The sequence below is a fragment of the Dreissena polymorpha genome, chromosome 6 (genome assembly GCF_020536995.1).
Source record: "Dreissena polymorpha isolate Duluth1 chromosome 6, UMN_Dpol_1.0, whole genome shotgun sequence".
NCBI lineage: Eukaryota > Metazoa > Mollusca > Bivalvia > Myida > Dreissenidae > Dreissena > Dreissena polymorpha.
Genome location: NC_068360.1, coordinates 35,731,250 through 35,748,613, shown reverse-complemented (window position 1 = coordinate 35,748,613; position 17,364 = coordinate 35,731,250). Strand labels below are relative to the sequence as shown.

Sequence of the window (17,364 nt, the reverse complement as noted above, 5' to 3'; positions counted from 1 at the left end):
AATGGATGAAAGATTAATCGTTCATATTATGTAGTAAAGGTTAACTCATATTTAAATTGGGGCAAAATATACTAAATCACAAGGGCGTAAGAAGAAGTTTAGGATAAAATACCATAACTCTTTCTCCGTATAACACGGTAACAACGTAACGTGAATATCCATGGACGTCCGTCTGTCCGTTTATACTTCTGGTTTTAATATCATAAATAATTACCTGCTATCCCTAGCTATACCTTCCCAGGTGGGTTAGCTTCTCCAGAAATCTTCAAGTGCCGGAATTCGGCCACCTCTCCTACTGAAACAGATCAGGTTAAGCATAGTACAATGTAACCTAACCGGAAATCAAGAACCGTAACTCATCTTACTTTTCTGGACAACACACCTTGCAGATTGCCATTTTTTATCGGCTTTAAATTTGGACTTTTAGTTCAATTCTGTGTGGTGTAATTGGGTTTGAAATTGATGAATTGTATAATTTATCGTTTCTGCTTCATTCAGAAATCTTTCTTGTAAAGTATTTTGTTGATAATTCATTGTTTTTCACTTTTTGCCGGGTTTTTCCATGTTCTCATGATTTGAGCACGAGGATTTCGTGATTTTTGTCAACAACTTATTGACAAGTTTGTACATTGTAAATATTGTGTTTAACTGATTATTTCAGTTATTTTGTTCTTTTTACATTGTTTTCTTACGCGGATTCTCTTCTTTTTCTACTTTCAGAATAAGAATGAGTTTACAAACTAGAGGTTTGTATATGCATATTAAGGCTTCGTGGGATTCCCATTTGAACATAAATTCTCTGTTTGTAGTGCGTAAGACGATGCGACGTGGCAGAAAGCAATCCGTCGCAGAACGTTTTCTTGCAGAAAACTTACAGATGAATCTTCAATTTTCGTCTGGGCAATTCGTACCGATCATTCCTGATAATTTACCATATTCTTCTAGTTTTAATTATCAGATTATTGATTTGGTGGATGGTCATTCATCATTATCAGATACTCGCAATTTGGTACATGATACTAGGCCAAGTTTTTTTTCCATTTTGTTTCCGCTGATTATTTACACACTCCTGGTGTTGTAGACAATGAAGCCGATTCAGAGGCAGACTCCAATGATGTCACGGATCAATAATTGTAATCAATTAATCGGATTTATGAATGATATTTCAAATCTTAGTGATGATTATTGCCCAATACCTGCGGAGATGTCTACTATTCGACACTCTCAATCACGAAAAATAGTCATTAATATTGATTCCAACAGGCTTGTTAATGATGCTTCTCGCATTGATACACGCCTTCCTATTGGTTCTAATGTCTTACCAGTATTTCAATCGTTGGAATCAGCTAATAGACATTCCAAACTAGGAGAACTGTGGAATGTGCCTTAGGGTTCATCTGATCCTAACATAATGAACGGACTAGAAGCTACAAACCTCTCAGTTTGTTGGAAGTAGTTTCCGGACAATATGTTATCACAGATTCCAATTCTTCCGGAGTTATTACCACATCTTCAATGGTGGCTAGACGAGTAGACTCTCTTGACAGGAGTGCCCCTTCTTCCTCCGCAACCGTCTTTTTATCTTATGACGGACGCGATCAAGGAAGGGTAGGGTGTTCATCTGGAACCACTCAGTCTGACAGTTTCGGGGTTGTGGTCTCTTTAGGAATCAGATATACATATCAACAATCTAGAAATGCGAACGGTCTTTCTATCTGTATCTATTTTCCAGTCACATTTTCGAGACTCTTGTGTATGGTGTCAACAGACAACACATCTGTTGTGACTTTTCCTTTGTGAAACATTTTATTTATACCACAAAACACCGATGTGCGAACAACGACTCAAAAGCTGTGATACCAAACAACTCACAACACAAGCCACGCGTGCTTTTGAGTAAATAACGTCTTTTATAATTACTCTAGTTAGTAATTGCAAACGAAGGCCATAGTGTGAACCAGATAACAATACAAATTCACACATAGACGAACTGACCTCATCGGTTTGACGAAATACTTCACATCTGTTATTACCGATAAGTTAGACGAAACCGGGTTTAGATGAAACGACAATAAACCGACGTTTCAACTAACACACATCGGTCGTTGTTTACTTCCAGACACAGAGGTGAACATTTTATCACTCTTTGTTTCTGGAAACCAGGAACTTTTTCATTCTTTGCAAGAAAATTCTCTATCGTCTTACACATACCAGGTCGTCTCAACGCCCTGATGGACGTTTTGTCTTGCAGCTCTTTCTGTCGAATTATTTTCCGTTGGATTTAATGGAATATAAGTTGCGCATGCGCAGCATTATGTTTACAATTACGTGGATGTATATGCAAAGTTAATCGGAAAACGTTGTTTATCATCGAACGCTAATAGTAATCGTAATGCGATCGTAGATCGCAGTTTGATACTGAAAAACGTCAATAATGCATTTCACAGAAATCGATCCAGCAGGGTGTGCGATTGTTATTCATTCGTCCACTTTACATAACTGTTAATACCTTGCCTTCTTGGTGAGTTTGTGCCATAATTTCATGGAAACTAATTAATGGATTATGGGATTATGGTTTTACGACCTTTTTTGTAGTCTCCTGTACAATTATTTTCAGGAAACTTCTTCACATGTCAATTTCATATCTCAGAGAGACATATTTATACTGATCCAAGCTATGAAACATCAGCATTATGTTTTTCGTTCAATTACCTTCTTAATAGGTTTGGCTTGTGTTATTGGGTTGCTTATTGAGCTTCCTATGAACCTTTGTTTCATCGGGCTTATCAACAGTCTCAATATATATTTTAAGACTGTTTTTCGTCTTATTATGGTTTTTACCATTCGGATCTGTAATTTTGTTATGTTAGCCAGGATTCCTTGCTTAAAATCAATTCCCCTTTATGGCTAATAACCCTTCAAAGTTCTTTCTATATTTGTGGACATGAAGATGATAATGATAGAATTCTTTACCCAGTCAGGACGTTAAAATTCTATCTTAAGAGTAAAGTCTATTCGAGGTTCTCGTAAGAGACTTTTCATTCCATTAAAAGGAGGGATGTGTCTGAGGCTTCGAATTATCGTTGGGTAGCCTCGACTAGTAAGAAGGCGTTTTTATTTCTCTCATCTAGGGATTTATCCCATTTTAAGATTAGACCGCATGATTTAAGAGCTCTTTCGGCTTCGTGGGCGTAAATTAATAATGTTCCACTTTCTGAAGTGCTTCAAGCTGCTTTTTGGAGGAATCCGACCACCTTTTCCTCATTCTATCTTTGTTCTCTTGAGTGTCATCAGGACAATTTATATAGATTGGGTCCTCTTGTGGTTGCTCAAACAGTAGTTTCTTCCATTGCGTAATGTACTCGTTCTATCCAGAAACTAAGTACAATATAGTACTAACGAAGATTGTATAAGGACATATTGCGAATATCTCTGGCTGAGAAACCTGATAATAGGTTTTTTTTGCTGTGATGGGAAAATATACGAGAACCTCCCACTATAGCTACAAAATCAGCTAGGGATAGCAGGTGATTATTTATGATATTAAAACAAATTTGTTAAAATAAAATTCATTTTAATAATTAAATACTTACCTGCTATCGGTAAGTCCCACCTCCCAACCCCGCTCATCGTTTTATATTTTCATAATTAATTTGAAAAGTAAGATGAGTTACGGTTCTTGATTTCCGGTTAGGTTACATTGTACTATGCTTAACCTGATCTGTTTTAGTAGGAGAGGTGGCCGAATTCCGGCACTTGAAGATTTCTGGAGAAGCTAACCCACCTGGGAAGGTAAAGCTAGGGATAGCAGGTAAGTATTTAATTATTAAAATGAATTTTATTTAAAATAAATTGTTTTGGTACGTATTCTCTGTCTGTACGTAGAGAATGAGTTCTCGTGCAATTGACAACGTTCAAACTTGAATACATTTTCTTTTGATGTGAAGCTGTGGATATTAGATTAAGATCATATTACGTAAGCATAAATCAGAGGATCATGGACCTCACCTGAATCCGCAGGTACTTATCTAATTTGGGAAGATGGAGTTAAATTTTATAAGACTTCTTAATGTAATATTAATATTTAATTTCTGGGCAGATGTTTATCTTTTTAACTCATTTATTTTACAAATTTTCCGACCGAGGTTAATAAGGATACGACATAAGAGACTTTTAACGTATTAACCTGCCTTTTATACAACTTGTCCTAGTAACTTAGTTTTGCTCACTTGACACAGTTTAAACCTTAGACGATATGTAATTGGGATAAATTTCCCCAATGGTGCAAACAGGTACCATGTGTCTTCTACTTTCAATATCACATAGTAAAATTTACCTTTTTGCACCAAGGGGAAAATGTTCTGACTAAAGTTCATGAAGATTGGTAAATCAATATAGCTTAGGGAGCGTTAACATGGTTAAAACATAGCAATATTAGGACAACTGCCTTGCCACCTGGTAATCTTTTGCTAAGGATCGGAACCATTTTCAAACTCGGCTGAGATATCATTAAAACAAATTTTCATTAAAACAATTTGTTTGATAAAGATTGGACTTAAATAAGACTTAACGAGTGATAATTTTAATAAGGTTCCCAATAGCCATATTCAAAACTGCCACTCGCGGCAAAATGTTTCAACCACATTTATTTGCATAGCTATTATTAGTACAAATGTTTTGACCAAGTGGGTGTTATGAAGATTGAATTTAAAATGTGACTACTAGAGTGTTAACAAGGTGTTCCTTTAGCCATATAAGGAAAATTTCACCCACCCCCTTGCGGCAATCTTTTTCAACAAACCAGAAACATTTTCCAACTCAGCAGAGATTCCATCTTATCAAGTATCATGAAGATTGGTGTACACACGTGACTACGATTGTGTAAATAAGGATTTACTAAATTCTGCAAAGATATCATTGAAAAATTGTTCTGACCAATATTCTTGGAAGATTTAGCTAAAACATGGTTTTTCTAGATACCTAACAAGGTTTTAGTAAAGCCATATAAAGAAAGCTGCCCTGCTCTCTGTCGACAATATTTGTTGAAAAAACTGGAACCATTTTCGAATTCAGCTGAGATATTATTTAACGAAATGTTCTGGCCAAGTTTCATGAAGATTGAACTCTAAATGTGACTTCTAGAATGTGAAAGATGTACTCTAGCAATATAATGGAAACTGTAATGTCTTTCGCGGCCATGTTTTTAAATGGACCGAAATCATTTTCGAACTTCAACTTTTATGAGAACAAATGTTCAGGGCCAATTTGTATGAAGATTGGATTAAACATGTGACTTTTAGAGTTTTTACTTTTATCTAAAGCCATATACGGAATACATCCCTGCCCCGTGGTGGCTGTCTTTTTCAACTAACCGGAAATGTTTTCGAACTGAAAAGAGATATCATTAGAACAAATGTTCTAATAAAGTTTTATATGAATATTGGACTATACAGTTATTCACATAGTCATTTACAAAAAATTGTCCCGATTATGTGGCGGCCATGTTCTCTTACCAACTAAAACCATTGTTGAATTGGGTGAGATATTATTAGAACAAATGTTCGTACACAATTTCATGAGGATTTGATTTAAATGTAACTTATGCAGTTTAATCACATGTTTTCTTTAATTTGACCAAGTGACTTTGTTTTTTACCTAATGTGACTCATTTTCAAACCCAGAAAATATACATTTGGGACACATTTTCTTACTAAGTTTCATGAAGATCGGGCGAAAAGTGTGGTCTCTACATTGTTAACAAGATAAATGTCAAAGAAAAATGATTGACAAAAGGCGATCATAAAAGCACACCATGAAAACGTTGTGCTCACTTTAGGTTTGTGTGACCACAATTTTAGAGGGAACTTTCGTCCACATAACTAAGACATCTAAGAATACGTGTCTTTCACTCAATGTCAAAATCAGCCCCAACTTTGGTAGAAACAAAGACGTATGTTTTATCTCCTTTCGAAGGGGGCACGTTCGTTCATATCACAGACAACATCAAGAGTAAGCGAGTTTCTCTAAATGTATTGGTGAATTACAGGAGTTAGCCTAGATGATAGCCTCATAGGGCTGTTATTTTAATTACAATAGGACCAAGGGCCTAACGGTCCACTCCGACTGACCTGATTTGTTTTGAAATTATGGAGTTCAGAATAACAAAAACACTTTATGAAACGGAGTCATTTAGTTTATAGACATTTGCTTATTTTGAACACGACTGAGTTAAATTATTGGAACACGTGTTTACGAAGTTTCAGGAAGAATTGACTTAAAGTCGGCTATGTCGCACATTCATAATTCTCACTATAATATATCAAATGCTCATAACCGTTCTTTAGTATCAAAGTACAATTTATTTTAGAAGTTCTCGCGGTAAAACAAAGTCAGCCACAATAAAATTATCTTCAATTGATTGCAAACACATCCTGAAGTAATAATTATTAAACGGTGCGGTGTATTTACAAGCACAGGATCTTATTCATAGATGGAGTTATGCAAATGAATATAGAAGCATGCAGTGCATTAGGTATATTATCTTTTATTAGACAATTTTTGAGTATCTAAATTTACAAACACGAAAAACTTTAATTTGTGTCCAAAGAGAGTAATTACGGTAGTACACACTTTTTGCAAAATATTTCCTCTAAAACAGCAAGGTACATATGTGTTATACATGATTTCATAAAATAATTTTAGAGGAAATGTGGACTTCAAGAACTATCAATCTTTCTGTGATATTTATATAGAACAGTTGGATTGTTGCTAATGATGAGAATGATAAAGTTACAAGAACGGCAGATAATTAATTGAATAAAAGTATATATGTAGTTTGTTATTTTACGTATTAACTGTAACGTTCAAGTGAGTTTATTGTTGGCATTGTCTGGTGGCAACCGGGCCGACCGGCATTACACTTTTTATTGAGTTATTGCCCGTTGTTTAATTTTCTTATTCAACTCATGAATATAAGTAAAAAACTGATTCCAACGAAGCAATGTTAATGTATTTATCAACAGAGAGCATTGGAAAAAAAATCAATAAATAAATTTATCCTAGCTGTTTTCCCCATTTTGAAGGTCAATATCTTGCTTTTGGATCACAATAATATTCTGTGGACATTCGGCACTTATAGTGATAGTTCGCGTTTACTATGAGTGTCGCAATGTTTATTTTTACCATATATATTGCAATACATATCTTAGTCAATTTTGTCAAAATAGCTCCAATCTTAGAAAAAAAATCCTTTTCCAACTTTAGCAGCCACATGTATGACGCAATCTGGATTAACCTGGCCTACCCAAATATTTACATTGATTATATCTAAACCAAGTTAAAATCTGGATCAATTAGGGTAAGAAACTAGAAACTAGATCAACTTGGTTAAACCTTAGAAAGATGCTTAACTTATAAAAACGTGCTATCCAAACAAACAAAGTAGTATTTTAAGGTTGCAAAGCTTGAATTGTTTTGCAAATAAGTTTACATATAAATGATGAATTTATTTTTGGAAACAATCAATTGCATGCATACAACAACAATTATTTCCATTAGCACGTATTCTCTATAACAATGAACATACTATTTTTATTTAAAATGCTTAGAAATAGTTCAGATAAATTCCTGATAAGGAAAATACTTGTTGCCATTACTAACCACGACGGCCTTCATGAAAGTATTAAACTGTATTTTCCATTGTGCAGGCCCATATCCGTGTCGGCAAAGCATTGAAAGGCTTGAACGACTGGCGGATGTCGGTGCAAGCGTTCTGCAATGCTTATTTTTGCCCAATCTCGGAAGACAAGGTCAAGGTTGATATCCTGGTTCAGCTTGCACCTTTGCTACAAACCCTGCGTAAGCATTTAGTTTTTGTTTCTGAAAGCTGTAATTGTGTTATCATATATATATATATATATATATATATATATATATATATATATATATATATAAATATATATATATATATATATATGTGTGTGTGTGTGTGTGTGTGTGTGTGTGTGTGTGTGTGTGTGTGTGTGTGTGTAAGAACAGATGCTTTTAAAAGTTGTATATCTCCAAAACACTTATAAATGCCTCCTTGAGCCAGTGTGTCTTTTTTCATCTCTTCTTGACCTTGAAACAGATTGGTTCCTTGAAATGTAAAAAATTGCTCAATTAAACGGGCATGTTGGGCAACTGTAAGCTTTCATAATGACAATAAATACTATTGAAACAGAGAGCTGCAAGAAGTTCCTTTACATTTACACTTTTTTGTTATCAGTCTATGCGATTTGCCTTTCCTTATGTTTCGTCAATTTGTATCTCATTACTACGTTAGAGGCCACATTTGTATAAAACATGGTCAAAATGTTTATACTGACATTATTAAGGTCATGTCCTAATCAGGGCAGAGTAGGGCAAAAAAGTCACAAGTTAAAATCTTGGACAAAGTTTGTTACTAGTAAAATCAATATAAAAAACTACATCTTGATGAACATTTTGAAAATTTCTATTACAATAATATATTACCATAGTTCAGATCCGGGTTGATTACGAACACTAGATGTAATCTTTGAAACACCTTAGGAAGTCTCTAAACTCGTTATTTGTGACTAAATTACAAAGAAACTTAGTCTGAAGGTCAAGTTTAAATTTGGGTCATATTTAGTAGACAAATATTGATAGGTCAAATCTTTGACATTTTTGTACCGGCTAACCCCCCCCCCCCCCTTTAAGTACTTTAGAGCCATAACTGTACTCTTCTTATTCTCATTAATGATCAGGAAGATATTCTTCTCTTTGACACATGTTTCGAGTTATTTCATGAATTTATATTGTTAAATTATCAGATATCCATGGAAGACTGGATAAGATTCCCATAGATGATGGCCACATCTGGGCTCAGGCCTGCTACCACTGGCTGTCTCAGAATGACTGGGACTCTGCATCTGCTGCCTTCCACCAGTATGACCAGTCCAAGTGTAAGCAGCCTCACCTGGCTCTCAGCTTGAAGCCTTGTTGCAATATCAGTAAACTCAAGGTAACTCTCTTGTCGAATGTCAACCACAGAAAAATGTTGATATGTGAATATTGCTTGAAACGTATACTCGTTCTACACTAAGTTTGCTCAAAGTATTCACCTGTAGTCAAAACTATCAACAAGGGGTATTATACATATGAGATTCAGTTTTTTAGGTTGGCAGCCATTCTTAGGGTTCTCCTGTTACAATAAAAAAAGCAAAATGTTTTTTCGCATCGAGTAATTGAAATTGTAATGAATGAAATGTACGTAAATTTCTTGTTTGGTAATGCGTACAATTGAACATGTAAAAGTTGCGTATCTTGTCTTAAAAGTGGAGAATTGTATGAGGTGCAAATTTTGAGTTTCAGTAGGGCCGCGTATCGAGGTTATGTTTTGGGATATTTACTTAAATTCTTATTAATTACACTTAATATATTATATATCTTTAGGTGGGGATACTTATTGTTACTAGGAATTATTATGCCCCTCTTCGAAGAAGAATGGGCATATTGTTTTGTTGGCTGTCTGTCCGTAGACCAGTCTGAATGTCCGCGTAGACCAGTCGTTTCCGATCAATAACTCGTCAACGAATTGATCGATGTGCTTGATACTTCACATGTTCATTGGCCTTGGGAAGTAGATGACCCCTATTGAAATTGTGGTCACTAGGTCAAAGGTCAAGGTCACTATCACACTAAGTGTGAACATGCAATGTCCGTGGACCAGTCTGAATGTCCGTAGACCAGTTCGTTTCCAATCAATAACTCGTCAACGAAATGACCGATTGGCTTGATACTTCACATGTGCATTGGCATTGGGAAGTAGATGACCCCTTTTGAAATTGGGGTCACTTGGTCAGAAAGCACACATACAACATACTTCCACGCAGTATCGAAAGATACAATAAGTGCGCACGTGGGCAAATCGCATTTACTTACAGTGCAACCGCTATAGGCGTGAATAATGTTGGAATTAAATATGATAAGTAAATAATTCTTCCCATATGTACACTATTAAAACGTGTTGGGTGGAGCGTGTCGGCAAGGCTAGTAGGGCGCGCCTGGCGAAATACCATCTCGTCAGTGCACTCTGGCTCGGTTGACATGACCCACCCATCATGACCAAAAATAGAATGGTGACGGCATTTGTTGTTGTTGTTTTCCCTACTGTAGTATAGATAATAATTTCCCGTACTTTAGTGTAAAGAGTGCATGGTGCCCGCTATATGATAGGAGTGTTAAATGAATAAGTTAGGTAATTCTAGTTTACCCATTTATGCAAACCAAATCAAACGAAACATAAAACCAACGGTGGTGTTTTTTTTCTTATGTCTATCGCATGCTCTCTTTTATCTTTCATATTTTTTGGTTTATAGTGCATGATATTTGATATCTATTGGCGACGAGTAAATAGTCTAATTTGGAAAGAAGCTGTATACCTTCTCTGCAATTTGCTAGATTCTCACTCACTGCTCATATATATGGTTATTAGTGTGTGTGTAAATTGATTTAACTAATACTGTTAATACTAACCTAACTGACTAACATGTCTTCCGCGAGGGACGTTAAACGGGATTGCAGTGTATCGGTGCTCTACACCGGGCACTTAAAAGAACCAGGAACGCCTCTGGACGCGGGGCGTTTCCAGTATCCCGCTCGAACCCCCACTAACACCTCTCTTGGGGCGGAAAACACAATGAAAGCACACTAAATTAACTAAACAAACTATAAACAAAAAAATCATAAATGGTAATAATTATAATAATGATAATAATAATAGTGGTGATAATAATGGTAATGATGGTAATTATCGTTATGTTAATGTAAGTGATGATTGTGATGCTGGATTTAATGATGATGATGATGATGATGATGATAACAATACTAATTATGGTTATAATAGGAAAAAAATATACACTTAACGAAAGATATACCTAATCATTTATCTATTTTATATTATAATGGATCTAATATGATTTCCCTTTTTATTATTGTAATATAATTCACATTTTTTAAATACCAGTGAACGATAAGGTCTAATTGGCCACCGAGCACTGGTGTATTTGTATTAACAATAATAATAATAATAATAATAATAATAATTATAATAATAAGTATAATAATAATAATAATAATAATAATAAAAATAATAAATCTTCGGCGAAAACCCAAGCAGTTGGGGTAAATTTGACCTACTTTGGTTCAAAATCAAAATATTTTCCCCTGATAGGTCACAGGGGCAGGTCAGCACATAAGGTAGTCGTGAAGACGCAGCGATGACCTGTAAAAAAACTCTGACATTCACACACGGATCACTTGGTCAAAGGTCAAGGTCACTTTCACACTAAGTTAGACAACCGTTTCCGATCAATAACTCGTCAACAAATTGACCGATTAGTTTTATACATCACATGTTCATTGGACAGTAGATGGCGCCGATTGAAATTGTGGTCACTATGTCAAAGGTAAAGTTCAGTATCACACTAAGTGTGAAAATCGTTTCCGATCAACAACTCGTCAACGAATTGACTTATTGGCTTGATACCTCACATGTGCATTGGTCGTGGATAATAGATGACCCCTATTGAAATGGGGGTCACTAGGTCAAAGGTCAAAGTCACTATCACATAACGTGTGAAAATAGTTTCCGATCATCAAAGCTGTAACGGTCAGGATTGCAGAAGCTATGATAACCCAGCGCAATAACCCCTCCAGAACCGATACAAATAAACGTGAACAATAAATCAATTTATTTACAACATTAAAATAAACTTTTTACAATATGATATGACTATGAAAAGAAATAAACAACACAGCATCAACGTTAATGGCCAGTTAACATTCCAATATTCCAGTAATATGTGGACGATAGATGACGTAGTCCAACTGTAGATGATAAAATCGAACGGTAGATGTAGTGGTGGAGTAGTATAGAGTGTCAAGACCTGAACTTATGTCCAGCCGTCAATGACCAGAGCCGGAACTGAGCACCGGTCGTAGTGTTCTGCGAAGTAGCAAACTTCGAGCGGTTTCAAGCCCGAAAGTAGAGTGCAGATAACCCGAGCTGTATAAAGCCCAGAAGTAGAATGTAGATACCCGAGCTTTATCAAGCCCAGAACTAGACTGTAGATACCCGAGCTGTATCAAGCCCAGCAGTAGACTGTAGATACCCGAGCAGACTATGCCCGGAAGAAGACTGCGATACCCGAGCTGTATCAAGCCCGGAAGTAGTGTTCTGTCAAACACCGTGCAGACTATGCCCGGAAGTAGAACGTATTTGAGACGTATCACGCGACCGGCCGTATACCGGTGCCAACGGTTCCCAGTATTGCCGCCTTATAACGAGGTGTTGTAGGTACTGTCAGCGAGTTTGACGCCCTGTACACTTGCGGATGCTCATGTAGCACTGGCGTAACGCTAACGGTGCGTTGACAACCTGACGTCTATCATGCCATACGAATCACCCCATTGAAACAGATAAAATAAATGACATTAGTAAATACTTTGTCATTAACGACTGTCTTAGAGTCATACCATATAAATATATATGGTACACTGTCATCTGAATTTTGAATGTTATACTCCACCGTTATGTGTAATATTCAATTAAATCAAACTCTGATGGTTTGTTAAATCAACTAACACATAAAGCGTATACACAAGATAATGATAAAGACATTTACTTTATTCCTATAAGCATAAATTGCAATATTTAAATAAAACAACACTTTATTTCAAACCTAGCAAAAACGAGTATCAACAATGTAATGAAAAATAAAATAACTTACCCAAATGCCGTATGTTGCGGACACTTACTTCCCAGCTGGTGCTCTAGTCGCAGTTCTGTAACTGTCCGTGTATGTCAAATAGTATGCCGATTTTATACGTGTAATTGCATTTACCGCCAAAGCCAGAAGCATGTTTTACATGAACTCGAACTGAACAATTTTTCTCCAACTGACCAATCAAAATAGACATAAATCGATCATGTACACATCACCCGATATCGTACGACTACAAGCGTGAATTACTGAGGCCCGTAAGTCTTACTTGACAGAAAAACATAACAATTTACAAAAATATGAAGATCGAAATTTCTTTAAAACTTACATAAGCGTAAAATCGTTTCCCATCAATAATTCGTCACCTGATTAACCGATTGGCTTGATACTTCATATGTGCATTGGCCTTGGACAGTAGATGACCCCTATTGAAATTGAGATCACTAGATCTGAGGTCAAGGTTACTGTTACAAACTAAGTATGAACTCGCTTTCCATCAATAACTCGCCAACTGATTCACCGATTGGCTTGATACTTCCTATGTGCATTGGCATTGGACCATAGATAACCCCTAATGAAATTGGGATCACTAGATCTAAGGTCAAGTCACTGTTGTACATTAAGTATGAAATCATTTCCCATCAATTACTCGTCAACTGAATCACCGATTGGTTTGATACTTTTGATGTTTATTGGTCTTGGACAGTAATTGACCCCTTTGAAATTGGGGTCACTAGTTCAAAGGTCATGGTCACTGGCACAATAAGTGGGTAAAGCGTTTCTGATCAATAACTCGTCAACGAATCGACCGATTGGCTAAATACTTTCAATGCGCATTAGCCTTGGACAGTAAATGATCCCTATTTAAATTGAGGTCACTAGTTCAAAGCACTGTTTTCAGGGGCATATGTCTCCGACCGCGGAACACATGTTGCCTTAGAAATTCTAAAAAATATGCCCTTTTATTAATTGCTTATCGGTAAACATGTTCACAGGTGCATAGCTGGTGTCTTGCTCTAATGCAATATCTCCTAGACTGTGGGGCTGACAAGAAGACCATCTCCGTGGATGACGGAGACACCTACCTGCATGCTGCTGTCAAAATCTCACTTGTTGTCGGTACGAGATCAACATGTATGATATATGTAGTGAAGTTTTTAAAAATATCAGTAAGATAAATATTTTAATATAACATACTTTTCAATGTGCTTGAACACTTTTGTAAGCAAAAAAGTTGTAGTTGTGTGTGTGTTGTGACTTATTATCACACGCGACGATATTGTCATTACCTCAGTTGATCTTAAAAAACAAAAATGGTATCCTCTTTGCATCGGATGTTGTATTTCTTGTATTGTGTACAGTTATAACATTCTCGATATTCGGTTAGAAGAACTTATAATCTTCAACGCTTGTTAAGGATATTGCATTTGACATTTAGTATAAATTTATGAAAAATAATGTCGTTTAAATATACGTACTTTTTGGAAACATCTCAACATATTAAATCCTTCAAAAATACGTTTCCAATATGAATTCAATGTTAAGGTAAGTCGATGGAACTTCTGAAGTACCTTTTGAAGCGTTTCTGTCGCCCGGATTACTCTGATCAGCACAATGTTGACCGGAGTGGCAACACGGTCCTTCATACAGCCGCACAGCAGAGGAACGCAGGCAAAAAGAAAAGGTTAATATGCAGTGTCAGGGGAAGTCGATTTATATGAAATTATGCTAGTTCATAATATATGACAATGATGTAAAAATAGTTATTTATAACATTACACAATAATGTTAAAAGGGAAAAAACATATTTACATGAGGATTGTGGTTTATAGAGCATGTTCATTGTGGTTATGATATACGCATAGGCCCAATGTCAAGGTCACAAATTCTAGAAATGTGTAAAAGTATGACAAATAAATCCTTAAAATATTGTAATGAGCAAATATTTGCCCATCATGTTATTGTGTGATACACAGAACACGACGACTCGTGATGGATAAATGCCTGTAAATTATAAGACTTTATCCCCCATACAGTGATTGGCCTGTCTGTTCGTTTGTCCGTCCTTTTATCCGTACAAACGTAACCAAAATAACATGTATTGTGGGACATTGAAAATCCTTCTTTTAAATTTTGTATACTCATTTTAATCACACTTTTCACCTGACCTCATTTCAGCCTTGACTTAGACCTACTTTTGGGCTTATTCAGAAGGTCCCAATGCTTCTTAAGCCAAAACTAATGTATTTCTTCTATACTGTTTTGATACTCACTTGGATAACCTTGATATTTGTTTTCTTTCAAATTTGGACTTACTCAGAAAGACCAACCGTAATTTTTTAATAAAATTGACGCATTTCGTCTAGCATTTATTCTTTATGCTATCATTGTTTATACGTAACTGTATGTTGTGTTTGATTTCTCTCAAAACCCCCTTAATCACCTGACTTCGTTTCGACCTGGCCCTTTATTTACTTTTTGACTGACACTTATTCAGAATGCACAAATTCTTAGGTAAACCAATATTTCATGTTTCATTTAACATCAATTTACTTTAACATTAACCTATTTGTGGACTCAGACTTATTCAAATGGGCCAATACATCAGTCATAAACAGACATTCACCGGGGTCGGCTGCGTCAATTGAACCCAATTTTTCGTGACATTGTCTCTGTTAAGCAACGAATGTTGTATGGTTTACATTTTGTGAAAGATGATCTCTTATTGTTGGACTTTAATTGGTTATTATGAAGTTTCCCGATGTACTTTTGAATTCATGTTCATGGTTCTTATGTTATTGTAGCAAATACATATCAAATTATAATATGATACGGGACATTTTATTTTGGATCATAACTATCAATTTGAGAACATAGTGCATGGAGGGGACATATTGGAGTCACTTTGTGCAGCATTACTTATTTCTCAAGCAATTTAATTGAATATATGTTCCCCACATGAAATGTAGATATGCTAGACATCTTTTCCATTACCAGTGATTAACATATTCTTGATTAATAGGGTCGTGTCAGTATATACGTCATGTGTTTAACAAAGATTAAGCTACTGCCACAATTTACGTTTTCTTATATTAAATTACTTAATTATTAACACTTGTTTGTTACATTAGCGACTATGTACTTTGTCAGACAACAGGTGATCGAGATGCTGTTAAAGGCGAAAGTTGACGCGAGCGTACGTAATCAGTCTGGTAAGGTGGCATTGGATTACCTTTCCTCAGGAGAACCCCAGAGCAAAGAGGTGCTGCGTTTAGCCATGCACAACAGAGGTAGCGCTTATAGGCTTTAAGTTAATTTATTACGTGTTTAAGTAAAGCAGCTCATAACAAAGTAATAGGAAAGCATTCACAACGAAGTGTAGAAAATGTGGCTTTCTGTATGGATTAAAATTCATTGCTCATCATAGTTTAATGATATTACAACTTAACATAGTTGACAAGATGCCAAATCGCCAGCACGAGAAAGCATTGTACATGTAACGGTTTAACGATAAAAAAAGAAATTCAACATGATTGCATCACTTGTTTTTATTTATGGAAATGTACATGTTATAGGTTTGTTTTCTTTGCTTATAAAGCCACCCATGTTATATGATTGTGTTTTTGTTGTAACTTACAGAAGTAATTAGGGTCGTCCCTCGTTTCACACCCACGTTGATTATACCCTCATTCAACAAAGAATTATATTACAAAATACATGACAATGACAATTCTTCGTGTTGTATGTGCCTTATTTTATTGAATTACTACACACCAGTTATCTAGTAATTTCTCTAGAGATATTAGCGCTTTCTTAATTTTAATAGTTCTATGTATCTCATCTACTTTTCATGGCTTGAACAAATAAGTGTCACAGACAAATTTATTTATTCAAATTAAGGTTTCCTAAGCAGTTACCACAGTTATTCGTACATGGCTCCTATGTCCTATGCGGCTAGTGTAGCTCCAGTGCAATTATGGTCTTGTTAGGACATACTCTTGTCTGCTAATGAAACCACAAAACAGTGTGTGACTTAGTGGGGGAAAGGTTTCTTGAAAGGGTTTACTGGTCTCCTGACCAGATTTCGCAGGCTGTCTTGCGCTACGCTTGCAGCATATGACATAAGATAATGTTGCACATGACACCGCTGAAATTTATTAATTATGTGTTGAAAAGGGAAAATTGCAAGCACAGTTGTAGACAATGAAGAGACCAAGGGAGGTACCAAGGCATCAAAGTCCGCTGATGAGAAACAATCCAAGAGTAAATCTCGTCGCAAGGACCTCTGTGACCTCTGTGAAGATCTGTATCAGCAGGCTGCTGCTCTGGTATGTTTCAGTCTATTGTTTAATTAAATTGTAGCAAGTGATGATGTCATTAATAGTTTAACATCATCTCTTAGATGATGTCAGCATAAGTAGTTAATATTAAAATTTTGAATCTAAAGTGCAATTCATTTAATGTCATTAATAAGTTCTTCCGATTAAACACTGTGTTAGTAATCATATGGCATTAACATAATGGTTTTAAAGTTGAATTGTCATGTTTATAACGAAAAATGCTATTGTATATATCA

The 17,364-nt window shown here is 35.7% G+C and overlaps 1 protein-coding gene across 1 annotated transcript in view; it reads left to right on the top strand.

Moving 5' to 3' along the window:
• Positions 1-17,364, top strand: part of LOC127835581 (TPR and ankyrin repeat-containing protein 1-like) — a 99,542-nt gene that overhangs the window by 30,868 nt on the left and 51,310 nt on the right. Inside the window, 6 exon segments of the mRNA XM_052362017.1 lie at positions 7,707-7,857; positions 8,835-9,025; positions 13,784-13,907; positions 14,334-14,472; positions 15,939-16,078; positions 16,965-17,116. Coding sequence (XP_052217977.1) covers positions 7,707-7,857; positions 8,835-9,025; positions 13,784-13,907; positions 14,334-14,472; positions 15,939-16,078; positions 16,965-17,116 — 897 coding nt within the window.